General features: G+C 42.9%; 1 protein-coding gene across 4 annotated transcripts in view; it reads right to left on the bottom strand.

Annotated features, from left to right (window-relative positions):
* The window catches only part of Dis3l2 (DIS3 like 3'-5' exoribonuclease 2), a 317,733-nt gene that overhangs the window by 71,780 nt on the left and 228,135 nt on the right, over nt 1–17,818 (bottom strand). For all 4 annotated transcript variants that reach the window (XM_060368782.1, XM_021657963.2, XM_060368783.1 and 1 more), the window contains one exon: nt 16,278–16,390. In XM_060368782.1, coding sequence (XP_060224765.1) covers nt 16,278–16,390 — 113 coding nt within the window. The remainder of the gene's footprint in view (nt 1–16,277; nt 16,391–17,818) is intronic.

The following is a 17,818-nucleotide window of genomic DNA, read 5'->3' as shown; positions in this document are numbered from 1 at the left end:
AACAGGATAATAAAATATAACTATGACAATTGAAGTTTATAAATTCAGGTTCATAGATAAAAACTGGCCAACTAATCACCTATTTTGCAAGATTTTTAAAAATGTTTTTATTTTTTATTTTTATCAATTACAGTTTATTCACTTTGTAGCTCCCTCCTTCCTCCCTTCCCAACCATGTCTCTCTCTTTCTTCCCCACCCATGCCACATCCCCAGTGCACTGATAGGGGAGGACTTCCTCCCCTTCCTTCTGATTCTAGTCTATCAGGTCTCATCAGGAGTGGCTGCATTGTTTTCCTCTGTGGCCTGGTAAGGTTACACCCCCTTAAGGGGAAGATGATCAAAGAGCAGGCCAATCAGTTCATGTCAGAGACAGTCCTGTTCCCTTTACTAGGGAATCTACTTGGATACTGAACTGCCATGGGCTACATCTGTGCAGGGGTTCTAGGTTATCCCCATGCATGGTCCTAGGTTGTAGTATCAGTCTCGGAAAGACCCCTGGGCCCAGATTTTTTGGTTTTGTTGCTCTCCTTGTGGAGCTCCTGTTATCTCCAGGTCTTACTATTTCCCATTTCCTTCATAAGATTTCCTGCACTCTGCCCAAAGTCTGGCTATAAGCCTCAGTATCTGCTTTGATACCCTGCAGGGTAGAGTCTTTCAGAGGCTTAAAGACTCCTGTGGTAGGCTCCTGTCCTGTTCCCTGTTTTCTCTCTCTTCTGATGTCTACCCTCTTTGTCTTTCTGAATGAGGATTGAGCATCTTACCCAGAGTCCTCCTTCTTGATTAGTTTCTTTAGGTGTGCAAATTTTAGTATGTTTACCCTATATTATATGTCTAATATCCACTTATGAGTGAGTATATATACTGTGTGTCTTTCTGCTTCTGGGACACCTCACTCAGGATGATCTTTTCCAGTTCCCACCATTTGCCTGCAAATTTCATGCTTTCCTTGTTTTCAATTGCTGAGTAGTATTCCATTGTGTAAAAGTACCATAATTTCTTTATCCATTCCTCAACTGAGGGGCATCTGGGTTGTTTCCAGCTTCTGGCTATTACAAATAAAGCTGCTATGAACATGGTTGAGCAAATGTCCTTGTTATATACTTGAGCATCTTTTGGATATAGAAAAATTCTCAACTTCATATGGAACAACAAGAAACTCAGAATTGCTAAAACAATCCTCTACAATAAAAGATCTTCTGGAGGTATGTCCATCCCTGATCTCAAGCTGTACTATAGAGCAACAATAGTAAAAACTGCATGGTACTGGCATAGAAAACGACTGATGGATCAATGGAATTGGAAAGAAGACCCTGAAATAAACCCACACACTTATGGACACCTGATTTTTGACAATAATGTCAAAACCATACAATGGAAAAAATATAGCATCTTCAACAAATGGTGCTGGTCTAACTGGATGTCTACATGTAGAAAAATGAAAATAGATCCATACTTATCACCCTGCACAAAACTAAAGTCCAAGTGGATCAAAGACCTCAATATAAAACCAGACACACTAAACCTGTTAGAGGAAAAAGTGGGAAAGAGCCTTGAACTCATTGGTACAGGAGACAACTTCCTGAATAGAACACCAACAGCACAGGCTTAAGATCAACAATCAATAAATGGGACCTCATGAAACTGAAAAGCTTCTGTGAAGCAAAGGACACTGTCATCAGAACAAAACAAGAGCCTACAGACTGGAAAAGGATCTTCACCAATCCTATATCTGACAGAGGGCTAATATCCAGAATACATAAAGAACTCAAGAAGTTAAAAAGCAACAAATCAAGTAATCCAGTTAAAAAATGGGGTACAGAGCTAAACAGAGAATTCTCTGTAGAGGAATATCAAATGGCAGAGAAACACTTAAAGAAATGCTCAACGTCATTAGCCATTAGGGAAATGTAAATCAAAACAACCCTGAGATTTCACCTTACATCCATCAGAATGGCTAAGATCAAAAACTCAAGTGACAACACATGCTGGAGAGGATGTGGAGAAAGGGGAACCCTTCTCCACTGCTGGTAGGAATGTAAACTTATACAACCACTCTGGAAATCAATCTGGTACTTTCTCAGACAACTAGGAATAGTGAAACCTCCGGATCCAGCTATACCACTCCTAGGCATTTTGCAAGATTTTTTTAAAAAAAAAATGCACTATTTATTTATCTTTCTGTGGGGGTGTGTGGCACATATGTGGAGGTTGGGAAAACCTCCACAAGTTGGGACAACTTAGTTCTCTCTACCATGTAGGCACTAGAGAGTGAACTCAGATCATCAGGCTTGACAGCAAGCACATTATCTAGTGAGCCACCTTGCTGCCCTATTTTGCAGTTTTTTTAAAGCCTGAATACTTCCTTTTTCTTACTATTTTTAAATCTCATAATAATAAGCTGATCTTGCTAGATATGGTGGCACACATCTTTAATATTAGCACTCAGGAGGCAGAAGCAAAGGCAGGTGGATCTCTGTGGGTTTGAGGTGAGCCTGGTCCACATAGAGAGTTCCAGGTCAGCTAGGGTTATATAACAATCAAACAATTAAAAAAACCCTAATTGTATGACATATCCCTTTAACAAAATAATTTGTCTTTAACATACTCTCAAATGATGACAGATAGCTTCGCTGAATATTATTTGCATCACTATAATACCAGAAGCAAAATTAGTGTCTCTCTCTGCTTCCGCCAACCAACATACCTTGCCCTGTCGTCCTCATCCTCCCGATTTTTTCTTGATTATGATATTACCACCCACTCTCTTTTCCAAACTGAAATAGTATTATAAGTCATCTCTTTTCCACATTTACTGTGGACCAACTTGTGCTGGCCTCTATTCACGGGAAAGAGAGGGCTATTACACTATATTTATGTAAATTTGGCAAATTTCTTTATTAGTAAAATCAAAACAAATCCCAGTGGTTTCTCTCACTGTGTGATGTTTCTTGAGTGTCCTGTCTCCATAGAGAACATGCCTTTGTTATGGAACAGGAAATTCAAGAGCACATGGCCTATATCAGTAAAACAAAATTAGTAGTTGTTTGGCAGTATTCTAGAGGTTTTATACCTAGGCAAAACCCAATGACTACTTGAAAACTTTAAAAAATTTTATTATTATCATTTATTACAATTCATTTAATATGATTCCCGCTGTGTCCTCCTTCCTTATCTGCTCCCAATCCTACCCTCCCTCCCTCTTCTCCTCCTATGCTCTCCCTTAGTCCACTGATAGGGGAGGACATCCTTCCCTTCTATTTGACCCTAGCCTATCAGATCTCCCCAGGAAGATCTGCATTGTTTTCCTCTATGGCCTAGGAAAGGCTGCACCCCCCAGAGGAAAGTGATTAGAAAGCCTGTCACTGAGTTGTTCCCAGAGAAAGTCCCTGCTTCCCTTACTAGGGACCCCACTTAGATACTGAGTCTACAGGCTTCATCTGAGTTGGGATTTTAGGTCTTCCCCATGCATTGTCCTTGGTTGGGATACCAGTCTCTGCAGGGACCCCAGGGCCCAGATATTTTTTTGGCTCTGCTGGTCTCCTTTTGGAGATCCTGTTCCCTCCAGGTCTTTCTATCTCCACCCCCCCTCGCCCTTTTTTTGTAAGATTAACTGCACTCTGCCCAAAGTTTGGCTCTGAGTCTCAGCCTCTGCTTGAAAACTTCTGGTAACAGCTTCTATATGAAAGCATTATTGAAGTTTTTTTTTTTCTTTTTCTTGTCTGTTTTTCATACCATCAGTCCAAATGACACAAACTATTTGCTATCGTGTTTTTTGTTTGTTTGCTTTGAGACAGGGTCTTGTGTTGCCCATCTTGCCTTAAAGAATGGCTTTGCTAAGGATGACTTTGAACTTGTGATTTTCCTGGTTCCACCTCCTGAATGTTGGGATTACAGGTGTGCAAGCCATATGGTTTATGATGTGGTGGGGATTTAACCCAGGGCATTGTACACATTAGGCAAGCTGTTTCCTCAGTGCCCCACTGGTGTTAGTAGTGAGTTAAAATGGGTTCTAAATATATGACATTGTTTTGTGTGTCAAGTGTTTTAGAAAATACTGCAATTTCATCTACACTGACACACTACAGTGTTTGTGTCATACCGTTTGTGATCTAGTTTTAAAGATCTGATATAATTTCAGCTTTTGAACTATGCTATGAACTGAATTGTACCTACCCATTTATATACTGAAGCTGTAGTCTCCAGTTTAACAGTATTTGAAAATGGGGGTTTCAGCTGATTATTAAGGTTAAATGAAGTCATAAGGGTGGGACCTAGTCACACAAAAACTGTGATTTTTAGAGGAGGGGACAATGAACACAGTCCATCTCTCCAAATAAGTACAGAGGTAAGGTTGTGAGAGGAGAGCCATATACCAGCCAGGAAGAGGTTTTCACCAGGAATCACACTGGCTAGCTCCTGAAACTGGGGCTTCAAACTCCCAAGACTGTGAAAATCTACAGGTCTGTCGGTGAAGTCACCCAGTCTGTGGTGCATTATCAAGGGGACTGAGCAAAGTTCGGTCATGTTTTCTGGGCATGAGCTTTACTTTCTGTTCTGGGTTGCACATCAGATGACGACACCAGATATTCTATGGGAACTCGCTGCTTAATCCATATGCTTACTGCACTGATACGTCCAGAGCTCAATGGTTGTTGTTGTTATTAATTGGACAATATTTGTTCAAGGAAGTATCATTCTTTAAGACTGATCATCTAAGAAAGAATGTGACATAACTCTGAACATCAGGCCTTAGTGCTCGTCAAAAGAAGGTCATTGTATCTTTGGTCTAGAGTGGATCCCCCAAAAGAAAACACTGATGGAAAAAATAGGTGAAATACAAATAAAGGATGAAGTGCTGTGAATAGCAGTGTACCAAAGGCAGTTTCTTAAGTTACAGATTTATAAATTATGTTATACACAAACCTTTTTTTTTTTTTTTTACACATAGTAATCCTGATCTCTTTTCTGTTTGTTTGTTTTTCAAGACAGAGTTTTTCTGTGTATCCTTGGCTGTCCTAGATTCACTTTGTAGACCAGGCTGGCCTCAAACTCACACAGATCCACCTGCCTCTGCTTCTCCGAGGGCTGAGATTAAAGGTGTATACCACCATGCCAAGCTCCCAACCTACTTTTACAACCAAGTAAGACACAAAAATTCTTATGTATATAAAATGAAGAGCTAGGTAGGGTTTCAGGTCTTAAGCTGAGGGCAGTACAGTGGCAGCAGCAGCAGCAGCAGCAGCAGGAGCAGGTGTAAGAAAATAAGGAGGGTTTTGAGACAGAGACCTGAAGCCAGACCCTGGGCGCCAAGCACTCCTTGATGATCCAGTAGTTAGGAAGATTCTGGTCATAGGCTTTCTTTGAAACCAGACAGCTCTGAAATGCCCAGTAACAGTTAGCTCAAGGTGTTCAAGCCCCTGTGCCACTTGGCTCAGCCTTGCTTATTCAGCCCCATGCCCAGGTACTCCCTTCCAACAGCACAGCTCTAGCCCATGAGCCTTCTGAAAGCAAGCCCTTCACCTGCCTCATCTGCTTACTACTGCAGCTTGTGTACGTGGTGTTCTCAGTTTTTGGAACACTTTTCTAGATACTTTGCTCCAGGCAAACTTTGGTGTATCCTTCCACAGTCGGCTCCTAGCCATTTTCACGGCTTATCCAGACTCCCCCAAGAAGAGAATGTACGATTTTGAAACTACTTCTGATCTTTCACAGAGGCTGTGAACAGTCCCAAATAAGCTACCTACTCGACTCTCACTGCTCTTCTAAGGCCCTGACCACACTGCATCTTGATCCCTTGTTAGATGACCCCCATACCTCCTCCAGGCAATGGAACCCCAAGAACAAATAGAGGTCTGGCTTTGTCCCTCTATGTAGTTTGCCCTGCACAGCAGACACTATTAGTACACAGATGATATAGAAATGAATAACCTGGATTTTTCTATGTTTAGTGTCTCTCTCTCTCTCTCATAACACACTTGCGTGCGCGCGCACACACACACACCCAACACGTCACAAAAATCCTTGCTGACAAAATTCTACAGCAGTATCTTTACAGAAAAAAAAATGCTCATGGCAACTAGTAGAAAGGGAAGAATTTTGGCCACTCTCTGCTAAAAACAAAACAAAGCAACACAAAACAAAACAAAACCACCTATCAGCACACCCCATGGCTGCCCAAGTTATCAAAACGGCTTTGTTCCTCTCAATGTTCAGATGCCAGAGACCTCAAGTTTCATGAAGAATTTGTGGCAGCATAATTGCATTTAATTTGTAAGGGACAGTCCTTTTAGCAAACTTTCTACTAGGTCTTGGGAAAGGAATCAGATGGAATTCAGAGGAAACAGCCCATGTTCATCCAGTTTTGTAAAGAGGTGGTTAGGCCTGTGTCTTTCAAAGGAGAAGAAATTAAGAGGTTATGATCACATTTGTGGTTTGGCACATCACATCCTCTCATAAATTCACTGGTCCTCCAGGGGTCACTGTGCATGCATTCCTGCTCAACCCAGAGAGCAGCAGGCTTCCCTGTGGAAGAGGGCTGGCGAGGTAGGGCCACCCTCTTAAAATCACTCTCTTAAAACCCTGCCCAGGCAGGCAAGGAAGGAGAAAGGTTCCCTGACCCCATGCAGCACGTGGCCGGGTGAGGCCTGTCAAGTACCTGGAGAGATTTGGGGCTAGAGTGAGGTCCAGAGCACCAAGAAAAGATCTCTCTGTAGAGAAACTCCTGCTGCCAACAGCACAGGGCCAATGCCTATGCTCCCTGGGCCCTGGTACTTTTGTCCCAGCCCTGCCTTCATTCCCTGCTTGGCATGGACTTCCATCACAGTTCTTTAGCTGCCAGACTCCCAGTCTTAACTGCAAATCATGTAATCAATCTCATTGTCTGCCTTCTTTGTTTTTGGGACCCTACTGGCTAAACACTGATGGTGGCAGGAAATGTGTTGGGCAGCTTGGAGATGCATTTACAAATAGTCTCAGCTCCTGCCATGTCTTCATAGCATCTTCCCAAGCTTCACATCTATTACTGCTCTCCTTCAATTTACCCTACCACCTTCTCAGCAGAAAAACACAACTCTTCTACAAAGAGAAGACAGACTTACGTCCTTTCTAGCATTTTCCACCATTTTCCATTTTCTTAGGTTTGGCCTAACTGCCTAGAGCTTTTGCTTGTGATCTCCCTGCTCAGCTGGTTCAGTTCCCAATGATCAGAGCACAAGGATGGAGTTATCCTTAACTCCCAAACTATATTCCTCTCCCAGTCACACCCTCTTAGTCTCTTCACTTGAAGCTTCTCAAAATGATTTATGTTTCTCATCTTTCATTCCTTTCTTAATTGCAAAAAAATTACACATTCTTTGCAGAAATTTTAGATTCTATAAACTAAGACGTGAAAGCACAAATACCCTGAGATCCCAGTCTTACAATGTTAGCATGATGGTACAGAACCAATCCTTGATAGCATCTTGATAGCATCTTGATAACAACTTTCATTTGTACACACATGACCATATGGGAGTAATGTATATTATATAGTCTCTATTGTATATATTTTTCAAAATATACAGCCAGCAGACACTCAAGACTGGCCTTTCCTCTATTCCCCTTTCAGTCAGGCCCTCACCTTCTGTCCTCTGTTCTACCTATGGCACTGTTTCCTTCCCTCTGTTGCATATTAGGTAAGTCCTATCCACTCGGCATTTTGAGCCCTGCTTCTCTTTGGAATCCAGACTCCTCTATTTTGATATCTGAATCTAGACACCACAAATTCTTCAAATACAGCATGAGAACACAGAGCTTGGCATTTACCTCCATTTCTTTGTTTCCACCCTCCCCATATTGATGTTTCTGAAAGAACAGTATCCTATCCTCCATTAAATGAGCAAACAAACAACAAAGCTTCCAAAAACCATGAAAGAAACAAAACACCACCATTCTCACTTCTCCATCCCCCTCTCACCTCCTAGACTGTTCAGTATTAGTTAAGACCATCAAGGTCCTTGCCCTACAACACCCAATCATGCCTACGCCTGAAGGCTTGGCATTCTAAATCTCTATCCAGTGATTCTTTTTGTCTCCATTTACAGTGTTCAGATGTGGACACTTGTTTTCTATAGTAGTAGTCTATAGTGGTCTGTAGTTTCTTAGGCCAATGGCAAAGCTCTTTGTGGAATTACTGTGGGTAGAACTTCTGCTACAGTTTAGACATAATTTGAATGTGCTCTCATGCAAGGGTTTCTTGAGTGAGAAAGCAGAGCTTGTTTCTCAGTAGAACATAGTTTAGTAACAGATGGTGGGACCTTTAAGAGGTGAGGCCAATACTGGCTCCTCCTTTCATCCTAGTTGCCCGTCATACCACATGACCTTTTCTTTTTTAAAAATACTTTTTAACCTTCATTTTTATCTTACGTGAATAGGTGTTTATACACCGTATGTGTGTTGTGTTCTCTAGCACTAGAGTTATAGACAGTTACAAGCTTCCATGTAGGTGCTGGGAATTGAACCCATGCTCTCTGGAAGAGCAAATGATGCTCTTAACCACTTAGCAATCTTTCCAGCCCTGATCTTTTCTTTTCTTTTCTTTTGGCTTTTCAGGACAGGATTTCTCTATGTAGCCTTGGATGTCCTGGACTCACTTTGTAGATTAGGCTGGCTTCAAACTCAGAGATCCACCTGCCTTTGCCTCCCTGAGTACCAGAATTACAGGCATGCGCCACCATACCTGGCTCCAATTTTTTTTTCTTTTTCATAGCTCCTGCTGTTACTATGCCATTTGCCTTGAGGTAATATAAAAAGGAGTCCTCACTAGAGATGGCCCTATGTGGTTTGAAATTTCAGGCTTCAAAATTCAGCATGCACTTCTAATCCCAGCCTTGTGAGATAGAGGCAAGAAGATCAGGGGTTTAAGGTCACCCTCAGCTACATAGAGACTTTAAGGCCAACCTGAGGTCTCAAAACCAAACAACCAAACAACAACAAAAGCAAAAAATTCAAACCAAATCAACCAACCAAACAAAAGTCAAGACACAAAATTGAACTTAATAAACCAAATACTTAAGTTCAGATATTTCATGGTAATAATGGGAAACAGAACAATAAAGTTTACTTTAGTAATTTTTATTTTTTGAAATATGAACTCTCTTCAAATTTGCATGTAAGCCTTACTCAAGGGCAGTGTTAATCTCTGTATCCCAATTCTAGCATATCTATTGCTGAAGCAAACATTACTTCCCTTATTTTCTCCAGACTTCTGTATGTTTTATACTTGTAAGATCTATCTATCTATCTACCTACCTACCTACCTGTGTGTGCATGCATGCATGAATGCATCTGGTTGTCTGTGGCTGTGTGCAGCACCTGGGCATGAGCAGAGGCCAAAAGGCATCAGATCCTTTGCAATTTGAGTTACACGTGTTTTGTAAGGACACCTGGCTTGTTAACCTGGGTACTGAGATATCTCCAAAGTTTGGTCATGAGTATTCAGAAAGTGCTCTTAACTACCAAGCTGTCTCTCCAGCCCATGCATCTTCCTTCTTACTACACCTCATCTGGAGGACTACTTGTAATCCTATTCAGACAGGTGATCTGCCAGTAATCACTACATTCTCTGTTTTAGCAATCCTATTTGTTTTTTTATTAATTAATTTATTTTTTATTAATTACATTTTCTTCACTCTGTATCTCAGCTGTAGCTCCCTCTCTAGTCCCTCCCTATCTACCCACCCTCCCTCTTTTCCTTCCATGCCCCTCTCCTAGTCTACTGATAGGGGAGGTCCTCCTCTCCTTCCATCTGATCCTAGTCTATCAGGTCTCATCAGGAGAGGCTGCATTGTTTTTCTCTGTGACCTGGTAAGGCTGCATTCCCTTCAGGGGAAAGTGATCAAAGAGCAGGCCAATGAGATGATGTCAGAGACAGTCCCTGTCCCCATTACTAGGGAACCCACTTGGACACTGAGCTGCCATGGACTACACCTGTACAAGAGTTCTAGGTTATCTCCATGAATGATCCTTGGTTGGACTATCAGTCTCAGAGAAGACCCAGATTTTTTTTCCCTCTCCTTGTGGAGTTCCTGTCCCCTCCAGGTCTTTCTGTCTCCCCTTTCTGCCCAAAGTTTGGCTATAAGTCTCAACATCTGCTTTGATACCCTGCAGGGTAGAGTCCTATTTGTATTAGGTCCTGTTGCTTTTACCTTTCCCAGAAATTAAGGCGCTGGAAAAGCTGCATCCAGCAAGTGGATGAAAGGGGCCCAGATGCTTTTGGTTGGGCCAAGAAGTCTTCACTAAAGACTAGACTCCATAGGTTGGATATGATGATAGAGGCAGAGGTGAAAGATCCTGAGCTCTACAATAACACCTCAAGTCTACAACAACAAAAAACAAAAAGAGCAGGGTTGGGTCCTCACCATCAGTGGCCAGGAGTCATATGTATTAAGAGTTACTAGGGAGAATCTGCCCTCTGCATTTATATCAATGTAGGTAGTACCTGGAGAAATAACTTCTCCATTTCCTCACCCTTTGCCTTTCCTTCCTTCTTGATGTGTGTAGGCATTGCTGGAATTGGAGGTGACTGTCCAGCTAGATATAACATTGATAAACCCTTTGGAGAGTCTATGAATGAGGGTCTCTGCCTATGTGAGGACAGTTACTTAAAGCTTCAAGGGACAGACATGTGGAAGGGACCCTGGTATTGGGATATGTTAGCCCTGATTCTGGATGAATTCACCTTTATCCAGAGTACTCAAGTAAGTTTCTACTTGAAATGAAGGCCACTCAACTATTCTCAAAACTAAGCATAACCTATAACCCTGAAGAAGCCCATGCTTCTTAGTCTGCCACTTCAGGCCTCTTTCCACCTCCACCCCCCTTAGAAACCCCTGTAATTCATACCCCAGCAAGTTCACACTGCATGCTGTTCCTCAAACACACTGCTTCTAAAGCCTTTATGTATGTGCTGTGTGTGCGTGTGTGTATGTGCGCATGGCATACCTGCCTGTGTGAGCTTCTGTGCACCACCAGAAAAGCTAAATCCTCTGGAACTGGGATTACGAGTGGTTGTGAGATTCCAGGTGGGTGTTGGGGGCTCTAGAAGAGCAGTAAGAACTCTTAACTGATCAACCATCTCTTTAGCCTCTGAACACGACCACCCCCCTTAAGCCTGTGCCTGGAAGGTCCTCAGTACCTATTTCTCTCTAGCTAAACATTTTCCTAAAATGTGTGACATTGTTAAAAAACTGAGACTCATACTCCAACCAAGGACTATTCATGGAGATAACCCAGAACCCCTGCACAGATGTAGCCCAGGGCAGTTCAGAGTCCAATTGGGTTACATAGTAATGTGAAGAGGGACTGCCTCTGACATAATCTGATTGGCCTGCTGTTTGATCACCTCCCTCTGGGGGGGAGCAGCCTTACCAGGCCATAGTAGAGGACAATGCAGCCACTTTTGATGTGAACTGACAGACTAAGATCAGAAAGGAGAGGAGAACCTCCCCTATTAGGGGACTTGGGGAGTGGCATGCAAGCAGAGGGAGGAGGGAGGGTGGGATTGGGAGGGGAGGAGGGAGGGGCTTATGGGGGGATGCAGAATGAATAAAGTATAATTGATAAAAAATTAAAAAAAAAACTGACCTCTGTGTCATCTCTACTCTTGAAGAAGCTGTCTGTACCTCACTCCCTCCAACCCAGGCAGACATGATTTCCCTTTCCTCTTAGTACTTTTATAACCAAGGCAGCCCAGTGCAAGTGCTTGTAATGTGTCAGCCTTCTCTGATCAGGACCAGGACCAGTATTCCTTTCAGCATTACACCCCTGACACTTGGCACAGCGGTCCTCAGTACTGCTACATGGTGAGAACGATAGATCTGACAGAAGAAAAGGCAGAGAGCTTGGGAATGCTTCAGACCTAAGCCCAAAGTTCAGTCCGGACAGAGCTTAAAGGCTGGTTGTAGAAAAAAAAAAAAAAAGGAGTAATGATAGGACCCTGACTTTCTAAGCATTCTGGACCAGGGCTTGGGAGAGTTGAGGGAACTGGTCATTTAGGTCAGTACACCACTGCCTAATACTGCTGGGTGGGGGTACCAACAAGACTATAAAATCTTACATGAGCCTCAGAGAGCAGAAACATCTGCTAAAGCCACAGCAGGCAGGCTGGCCAAGGTCAGCAGTGGGTGAGCCAGGGCAGCCCTGTGACCAGCTGAAAGGGCCACAGAAGGGAAGAATCAATCATCTGGGTGCGGAGGAACAGGAAGGATGAGCAGTGACATCAGGCCAGACTCACAAGTAATTGGGGTCTCCCTCTGTCTGAGAGGTCCCACTCTGTCTTTTTAAGCTGGCTCCCCAGGTAACTGTCCTCTCACACCTTCAGTGCACTCCAGATCTGCAACATGGCCAGCCAGTTTAATCCCTTTCTCAGGACTTGGAGGTTTTTACACCAAGGCATGCTCAGCTAGCTCCTGGCTCACAGACTAAAGAAACCTAAAGGAAATAGATAATGCATTTGCTGGCCAACATCTCTGCTTAAAGGGTTTCCTTTTTCATATCAACACTTCTATGAATTCAGAATTTGATCAAATCTTTGCTACACAGTTTGACATTAACAAAACAGCAACATTGACAACCTGCTGGTGTCAGGAGGAACATCTTAAAACTCTTTGGACTCTGCATGAAGACAGGCTTCCAATCCCAATCTTTGATCTCTATTATAAAGCACTACCAATAAAATATCCTCGAGATTTATGGGCGAGCTCTCATTTGAGCTGTTTCACACCTAAAATAACATGCATGGCTGGGCCAGCAGACAGAAAGTTTAGGTTTAGGTTTCAGCTGTTTAGGTTTTCTTTTACTGTTAAAACTTAAATTCATTTATTTATTTTTTTCTAATTACCTTAAAACTTAAAATTAAATTGCATTTCTTTCCCAGAGAAGACATTAGCCAAGCAGATGTCACAGCCTCTGAAAATTATAGGGTCAGGTTCAGATATACAGTTGTCCCCATCCTAACAGGACCATCTCTGTCAAAAAGAAGGGTGGGTTTTAACGTTTAAACAAGCACCATTTACATTTATCTTTCTCTTGACTATGTTCCCTTGTTAACAAGAGTTACTGAATCCCTATACTGGAGTCAAATCTCAAGGAAAAGAATTTCATTTAAAGCCAGTGAGCCAGGACCTGGACCCAGGATTGGTTCCACTGTATATTGTTCTACTCTCTGGGATCAGTCCCCAAACCAAGCTTAGATTGTAACTCTGACCATCAGTCACTTATAAGTTGGCATCTCAACAAAAAGTCAGAGCCACCTTTCCTATAGATGGGAAATCGACTGGGGAATGCCCATCCCCCTTCCCTGGAGTGACAGAGTTGGGGAAAAAAATTATTTGGCCAAATGAGAGAAATGAGAATATGCACAGGGAGAGGCAGCTCACCAGCTTTTGAGAAGACCTTTACAGGCAAAGAAAAGTGAAAACAGCAGAGAAGTTCCTGGACACAGTCCTTTAAGAAACAAAACTGAGTAGGAAGAAAGGTCAGAGCAGAGGTTCAAAGGCATCAGAATGCAAAGCTCCTGCTGTCCAAGGTTGTGGGCCAGCGCCTCAAGCTCCTGCCAAGCTGGAGGCAGGGCTGGCAGTGGAGACTCACAGCACGTCTTCCACTAGCTCCCCACCTTCAGAGTTAGCTGCAGAGCCCCATCTAGCACTCCCAAAGAGATTCTTGAACTGTGACAGTCACAAAAAGCAAAGTAAAAGGAACAGAAAGGAAAAGATTCAGTTATTAATCTAATCCTGTTCTTTTGGTTTCTAATTTTCAAACAGAACTCCTGGTTATAAAGGCAGACCACAGCTCTGAGACTAGAGAAAGCCTGCTCTTCTGCTCAGAGGAAGAGGCTCCAATGGTGTCTAAAGTTCTCAATTCATTGGACCCAAAGGGTAGAGTTAAACTTTTGTAAATGGAGAGTGTTTCACACTTACTCACTTACAAAGTCTTTAAGGGTAAAAGAGCATTTCAAAGATTAAGCTCCCAGCTCCACACTAGAGTTTTTGTAGCTACAAGGGATCTGGGAGCTCATCTTCCTTCTTCTGGACCAGGGAAGAGCTGAGTTTGGCCGGCATCGCTATCAGGCAGGGAGTATACATGGATGCCAGAAGCCTGAGGTCAAGTGGAGTCACTGTACAAATATCACAACTGCATTCTCAGGAGGTACAAGCTAAGAAGGGGCCCCTGGAGCTTAATGTTTTTTGTTTTTTTTTCTTCAAGAATGCTTAGTACAGATACCAAAAAAGACAAAGTTGAACAGAAGTCACTCTCCCAAAAGCATGTATGCGCTTTTTGTGTGTGTCGTGTAGGCATGCATATGCTATGGTGCATGTGTGGAGGTCAGAGGACAGCCTTGAGTGGTGGCCTTGACTCTCCAGCTTGCTTAAGACAGACCAGGTTCTCTCTGTTTGCCACTGTGATGATTTTGTGGCCTGCCTTAACAGCATCTGAACAACATAACTACCAAAGTACTAAACCTTTCTGGGGAGCTTCATGAAGTAGGAGTTCAAGGTAGCTAGGAATACACTTGTTTTCAAGGCCTTGTTTGTTGTGAATGCTTTCACAACAAAAGAAACCAGCAAGAGAAACCAGCAAGAACTAAAGAGAAAGGGGGAGATTGTCTTATAAGTAGGATTAAAATGCTCAGGCCCAAAGGCTTATGAAAACCTAGACCCTGGAAAACCTTTTTCTTGGTCCTCTGTAGGTCCCCTATGTAGGGAGAGACTTCAGAACTTCAGACGGGCACTCCAGTAATCATTTTAGCTAAAATAAACAGGGAGATGGAGAGGCAGCAGCCAGTCTGTGAAGCAGAGTTCATGGCCTTGTGTTTCTCTGCCAACACTATTGGCACATAGGCAGCTTGTAGTGGGGAGAAAAGGAAGCTGTACCCCTTCCCTGGGTGATGACATCTGGAAATTCTCAGAATGCAGTAGGTGTGGCACCTAGCTAGTCTCTGGTCCCTGAGAGCTGGGGCCAAGTAAGCAATATCTAGCTCCCAGAATGCCTTGGGATGGGTTGTCAGGAGGGCAGACAGACATTTTACCTTGGTACAGTCAATGATCAAATTCCAAAAGTTATGTTCTAGAGTATGGGATTGGGGAGAGAAGTTTCAAGCTATTGAGTTCATGGGAGTCAGACAAAAGTGAACATCCCAAAATAAGATGAGCCAAAATGAGCAGATGAGCAGACTGTCAGAGAACAAAAAGACTGGATGAACCCATGAATTACACTGGAAAATAGAGATATTCATGTATGTTCTTTTATTTACAGCTGTCCTGAGGCCTACTGCAATGCCTAGCAGGTACTCGGTACCTGGTAAATATTTGTTAGAGGGAGAGATTCTCATAGTTACTTGTAGGGATATGCCAGCTACATAGGATGAAATACACGTATTTCCTTCTCCGTGTGTGTGTGTGTGTGTGTGTGTGTGTGTATAAAACCAAAGGTCAACATGGGGTATCTTTCTCTATCACTCTCCACCTTATTTTTTGAGATAGAAACTTTCATTAAACCTCAAACACATTGCTCGGATAGATTTGCTGACCAGTGAGTTTTGGAGGAACAGTCTCCCCCCATTTCCACTCATGCTAGAATTACAGATGCATGTCATCATACCCAGCTTTTATGTGGCTAGTGAGGATCCAAACTCAGGTCCTTACGCTTGCATGGCAGACATCCTACTTATTGAGTTATCTCCCAGTCCCTAGAAGGGATATAATTTCTTCCTTTCATAGCTGAGGTGAGAGAATCCATCTGAGGGACTCTGTGGGCCAACTGTGAAGTACAGGTCAGGACAGGCTTCGTGTCTACATTTATAACAAGTGTTAAAACAGTTTCTCAAAGGCCTATTGTAGATAGTAAATTGTCATCCAATTCTGTTGCTACCATCTGAGAGTGGCCACTGATAACAAATGATTGGATGTGGGTGGATCCCAACCAAACTTCACAAAAACCAGTGGCTGTTGTGGGTTGTCTAATAAGCCCTTCTTTGGAGCAATAGTTGGAAAGCAATTATTTTCCCTCATTTCTTCTGAAGTGGACCACTGTCGGAGGCACCGGCTGCTCTGAAGATGAGGCCTGAGATGAAAGCTTTGGCTTCTTTCAAAAGATTGTGCAGTAGAGAAGGGCAAGCATATTCCCAGTCCCATGCCCATATTTTAGGCCTTACTAGATCTGAGAAAATATTCAGAAAAGACATGTTCTTTACCAAGTGGACACACTTGGTGAAATCTAGAAACTAAAAGCTGGTGTGTACCTTCTGGACCAAGTAGACACTTGTGGCCCTCTCAGCAGCCACCTTATCCAGAGAGGACCCCTCAGGAACGAAGAAACTCACGTCGGCAATATGGACGCCCACTTCAAAGGTGCCTGGAATCAGATAAGAAGGAACGTCAGCCTGATGGAAGGTTAGCAGAATTCTTCCTGGGATCCTTTCCAAGGGTGCCAGTCATAACAGCCACAGGCTCAGGCCCTGAAGCACGGGTCACTGCTTTAGTCTTGCCAGTTACTTCTAGCTCCTGTGACTTGTGTGGTTGTCACTTCCCTCAACCTACACCAAACAGATGGAGAGGCTTTCACTGTGAATAAATCTGAGGGCCACTTTCACAAGCTATTCCCATTTCTGAAGGTTTCTTATCTTTGGTAAATCCATCATCATGTTTGGAAGAGACAAGCCTAGTGCAGAACCAATAGTTTGCTTGTTCCTCTCTCCTGCCCTTCTTTCCTTCCTTCTAATAGCCCAGCTCCTACAAGGGCCACCAAAGAGGTAATGCCCAAATTGGTGGGACTGTCTCTTAGGGCCACCGGAGAAGCAGTTTATAAACTTAAGATTTATTCTTAAATGCCCTGTTAATCAACTTTCAAATATGGTATGACATATGAATATATGTATATATATACATGTGGATATACACTATGTAATGCATACACAGATATACTTATGTTTACGGAAACACACAAAATGGACAGCATTTAAAAACTACATGCTCATAAAATAGGCACTTAACTTGGAGTAAGGTAGATACACTAGAGATACAAGCACAGGGTTGAAGGTGCTTAAGCTAAGCATGCACCTGATGCACATCCCTACATACCATCCCTGCTGACAGTGACTATTCTTGGCATGAGCCAAACAGACCTTTTCCTGAGCCTGTTTTTAAGGCCCAATGTGGACTTCATCCAAGAGGGTCTCTCCTGTGAACTCAGAAACGAGAGACAGCATATGTTGGCAGTTGACAGGAACCACCTTCATCTGCATACTCAAACCAACAAAGAAAATAACAAGTCTAAGAAATAGGGAAAAATCCAGGTGACCTCATTTGAACTCCAGGATCCAGCTGAGGTTGAACCTAGTCTATTTGTCTACTTGGCCATTCCTGAGCTAATGAACACTCTTTTGGTCTGACTCATTGAGAGCCCCAGCTGATACCAAGGAGCTTATTAGCACACCCCCATCTGCTCCTTTGGTGACCTGTGTGACTGGTCCTAAGGCTCCAGGCATTCTTAATTTTTTTAAAAAAAATTACATTCTTATTTATATGTATGTGTACGCATGGGTTGGGGTGAGCACACCATGATGTACATGTGAATGTTAGAGGAAAACTTGATGGAATCAATTCTTTTCCTCTCACCATGTGAACCCTGGGGACAGGAGCTTTTACCACTGAACCATCTCACTGGCCCAGGAACATTTAGAGCTTATACTGCTTTCCTATTCCTCCTTCACTAGGGGGTAATTCTTACTTCTATTTTTAGAAATGGGGTGCTTAAAATAAGGAAGGGCTAGAGCTTATTCTT

This window comes from Meriones unguiculatus, chromosome 15 (genome assembly GCF_030254825.1).
Source record: "Meriones unguiculatus strain TT.TT164.6M chromosome 15, Bangor_MerUng_6.1, whole genome shotgun sequence".
NCBI classification, from domain to species: Eukaryota; Metazoa; Chordata; class Mammalia; order Rodentia; family Muridae; genus Meriones; species Meriones unguiculatus.
Note: the sequence above shows the minus strand (reverse complement) of the source record. Positions and strands in the feature narration are given on the sequence as shown.